At 40.4% G+C, this 4,528-nt stretch overlaps 1 protein-coding gene across 1 annotated transcript; it reads left to right on the top strand.

The window, feature by feature from the left end:
• Positions 1 to 548: 548 nt before the first annotated feature.
• Positions 549 to 3,238, top strand: PRMT6 (protein arginine methyltransferase 6). Its single transcript, XM_044085995.1, has one exon. The coding sequence runs from the start codon at positions 635 to 637 to the stop codon at positions 1,655 to 1,657; it is 1,023 nt and encodes a 340-aa protein (XP_043941930.1). The 5' UTR covers positions 549 to 634; the 3' UTR covers positions 1,658 to 3,238.
• The last annotated feature ends 1,290 nt before the right edge of the window (positions 3,239 to 4,528 follow it).

Below are 4,528 nucleotides of genomic sequence, written 5' to 3' on the forward strand. Positions count from 1 at the left end.
ATTGGCCCAAGTGCATTATTAAATAATTGTATACTAGGGTTACCACCTTTTCAAATGGCTAAAGTGGGACATTTTTGGTACAAACATCAGATTTTACAGGCCGACACATACCCACGGTCAGTACAAAGATTAGAACTTAACTTTTTTGCCTAAATAGAAGCTTATTCTTGTAGCATTTTAGTTGCTTAATCTGTTTCTTATAACATTTAGGTATTTTAGATACAGGATAACTGTCTTATGCAACTATTACATAAAATATAGGAAATAATTTTGTCCTAAAATCTCAGGACATTTGCCATTTTTACAATTTTTGTCAGGACACAACTGCCCAAAGAGGGACTGTCCCTCGCAAAGTGGGACAGGTGGTAACCCTAACATACCCTTGCACAAACAATGTTGTAATACAACAGTAATTTTACATGCGAAATCTGACTATCTCTCGCGGTAATTTGATGGGGGGTTAAAACATTCGCGACGTGTTACCAGCAGTGAGTACGAATGGATAAGCTTAGAAAGTTAGACTTACTACACAACCCAGAATACCCTGAGGACAGAGCGCACGCGTAGTTAGATAAATGAGGAAGCGTCATGTTTGGTGAGGTCACATGCTCAACAATAGAGCGATAATTTGAAGATGTCAGTGCTCAAAAGAAGAAAATTGGAGGAAAATGAGCACGATCGTTTGTATTTTGATTCTTATTCAGATGTCAGCGTTCACGAAGAGATGCTGTCTGACAGAGTTCGAACTAACGCATACAGACTGGGAATTTTACAGAACTATGCTGCGGTTCGTGGGAAAGTTGTGCTGGACGTGGGAGCCGGCACTGGGATCTTAAGTGTGTTTTGTATCCAGGCAGGTGCCAGGAAGGTTTATGCTGTGGAAGCAAGTTCCATTTGCGAACAAGCTGCAAAAATCGTAAAACTGAACAAATTAGATGACAAGATTACTGTGCTGAGGGGTTCAGTGGAGAGTGTGCAGCTGCCCGAAAAGGTAGACGTGATCGTGAGTGAATGGATGGGGTACGCGCTCATGTACGAGTCCATGCTTTCCTCTGTGATTTATGCCCGGGACCACTGGCTCCGACCCACTGGGCTCATACTGCCCTCGCAGGCTGAACTTTTCATTGCCCCTGTCACGCAGCCAGAACTGGAGGAGCGATTAGCCTTTTGGGAAGCTGTGAAGAGCGAGTATGGCGTGGATATGTCCTGTATGACCCCATTTGCTCAGACGTGTTTAATGAGCGACGAAATAAATGTGAACCCTGTGGCAGGAGAGCATGTCCTGTCGCATCCTTTCAAGTTCGCTGAAATAGATTTGGGCAGTGTTACCCCTGAGCAGATAAAGTCCATCGGCGGCAGCTTCCGCTGTAGCTGCTTCGGATGGGGTACTGTACATGCCCTTGCAGTCTGGTTTGCTGTCGTCTTCCCTGGCGAAAAGCCCCTTGTGCTCTCAACCTCCCCCTTTAAAGAGGAAACCCACTGGAAGCAGTCACTGTTGTATTTGCATGAACCGGTGGATGTTGTTCAGGATACAGAGATCACAGGCAACATAACACTAAGCCCTGCAGAGCACAACTCCAGATACCTCCGTGTGCTTGTCAGCTATAAAATAGGACACCGGGAAAGTAAATCCAGACAGTTTCGCATGGGTGATTGATATGTTAGAATGCCTTGGTGTACTACTTGGGTTAGATTCTAAGGGACACTCACTTAAACATGTAACTACACTTGTCAAATGGCATGCTTTTGAACACCACGTGTTATGATATGTTTCCAATTTTATGAGAATCTTTAAAATAAATGTATTTACATCGTTTCTTGTTTGCACTGCACAGTGTAATACCCGCAGTCGGCTTGCTTTGAACCTAAGTAACTTTCTAATCTTGTTTTCTTAACAAAGTTCAATTATCTGTTCCCTGTCTGATGTCCTGCACAAATGTTCATGACTTTGCTGTTCCTTTAGAGTGCAGAACCCAACTTACTTCTAATTACACTCTTCTTTTGGGTGTAATGGTTCTTGAATTCTTAACTGAACAGTTGCTGTTGTACATGCTCCCCCATCTCCACTGTACATTGCCTAGCAGCAAAATCATGTTTCTTAAGTCAAGATACTAGTTTCAGGGAAGTCTTCTTAGAGGCCTGGTCAGCTTTTCACTTCTTGGTGTACCGCTTCAGTTATACTTTTAAAGAAGTTGAACTGGAGAGCATTCAATGAGTGACGTTTTATTGATGCTTCCTTGCCCTGATAGCATGTTCATGTTCACATTTCATTTATTTATATGCTAATCTGGTAAATAGCAACCATATTTTGAGAAATGTTACAGAACCATAATACGCAGAGAAAATCCACAAAGACTTGGAGAAAATGTATTCACTGATGCACATTATTTTGTTAAAACCGAGCCACAACCCCTGGAGCTGTGAGAGAGTGGTACATTTTTGCATAGCCAACACATCTGTTTGTTTATTTATTTATTTTTTTTTTGAGTTTTGTGTCCAATTTTAATTGAGATGATGTTTCCTCTGAGTTAAAAAATAAACAGTTTCCTCAAAACCACTCATTGTGCCTATGTGCCATCAGAATACCATAAGCAGTAACTGCAACAAATTACTCTGTGTATAAAATAATACCAGGAAAGCCATCTATGCTAGTATTCATAGACTGAACTTATTTGTCCAGTGCCTTAAGGTTTTTGAGAAAGCCATATAAGCTAACGAAAACAGTATATCATGGTTTTCTGTTGCAAGTAAAATCGTCAAAGTGTATTATTTATCAAGTGGCATCCACAATATACTGAAAAGTATTTTCCTAATTTAGTTGGTAACTGGGTGTTTGGGTTGGTCCATTTGATCATTTTTAAGCCGGCCGATACTGGCTTCAAGTTCTACTAGTATCAACTGTTAAACTCAAAAGGTTAGACAAAATGTGAATTTTTGCTATTGTTTTTTCGGATTTCACAGATTGGAACTTTTAAAGTGCAAGGGTTATAAAATGTGTATAGCTTTGATGGTTAGGAGCAGAAACCATTGCTAATATTTTCGTTAACACTCATTAGACTTTTCTCACTATACCTTTCAAGTAAGAAATATCAAGTGTCTGAGTGGCGATACAATTTTGTGTTTCTGTAGTATAGCTATTGTGAGTAATTGACACCTGAATGACATGCATGTAAAAACTTTTGGTCTTTTAGGTACTTTTTACTTAACATTTTTTCACATTAAAGGAGCATCAAATACAGTAAATTGTCTTTATCTGCAGTGCATGTGATGCTGTATGAAATGGATTTAGAAACGGTGCAGAAAATGTTAATGGTAGCTTGTTCTGAAAATCTCCAATATTTTTTTTTCCAGCTAAGAAATGATAGTACTTAGTGGCAAATATCACATTTTTTAAGAAAGTCATATTATGGTATACATATGTTAAGAAAATAAGTTTACGTGGTAAATGTTATGGATTAGTGGCCACAGCTGTTTTTTTAAGTCATACTTATTTTAAGGAAAATTTGAAGCAGAAAAATAGAACACGTGCAGTAGTAGAAAAGAAGCAAATCCTCATAATCTTTTGTTGAAGATGCTGGCTACAAGTCTTCTTCTTCTTTCGGCTTTTAGGGGTCGCTACAGCGGATCATCTGTCTGCTCATGATTGGCAGTGGGGTCGCCACAGTGGATCATCTGTCCACTCATGATTGACAGTGGAGTTTTACAGTGTCTAGTTGCCAGCCCGGCACCCAACCTTCCACAGAAGACACACACTCACGCCTAGGGCCGATTTTGAGTGCCCAATCCACCTACTGCATGTCTTTGGGATGTGGGAGGAAACCGGAGCACCCAGAGGAAACCCACGCTACCACAGGGAGGACATGCAAACTCCACACAGAAGGCACCCAGCCGAGAATCGAACCAGAGAACCTCTTGCTGTGAGGCGACAGTGCTAATCACAGCACCACCGTGGCCACCTGATGCTGGCTACAAGTACCACACAAAATATGGTGGGACTTAACATCCAGTTACATTTTACATCATGGGATGTATGGATTTCCAGAAGTGCAGCATAAAAGCTGAGTTGGTTGCATACATATTTTCTTTTCAAATTCTTGCTTCCTTGCTTATGCTTATTCAGTTGGTAAACATGCCCTAAAAAAGCCCCAGCACATCTTATCCCAGTCCCACTGGCTAGAGATTATTTTTACTTGTCCTTTGTTTGCCCTTGCCATACTAACTCATATTGGGAGGTAGATTTTATGTGATTGTAAGAGTTTTGTCTGCAACTGTCTGGTTCACAACACTAAATTTGTATATTGTGTACCAGTACAGAGAGACGTGTACAAATATTGTTGTCTCTCTTCCAAGAGTTTAGCCTTAATGCTTATCTTTATGTAATCCCACTGCAAGTGAAAAGGCTGCATCAGTGCTTTGTGTTTTCTTACAGAGGAACATCTATGATCTAATAGAATTGCAGATCTTATAGAAAGTCTCACCCAGACTCTGCTACACTTTGCTGTGAAGGAAAGGTTAGGTTGCTTTTTAT

Source organism: Protopterus annectens, chromosome 10.part0 (assembly GCF_019279795.1).
Source record: "Protopterus annectens isolate FY-2018-M chromosome 10.part0, PAN1.0, whole genome shotgun sequence".
Taxonomy (NCBI): Eukaryota; Metazoa; Chordata; order Ceratodontiformes; family Protopteridae; genus Protopterus; species Protopterus annectens.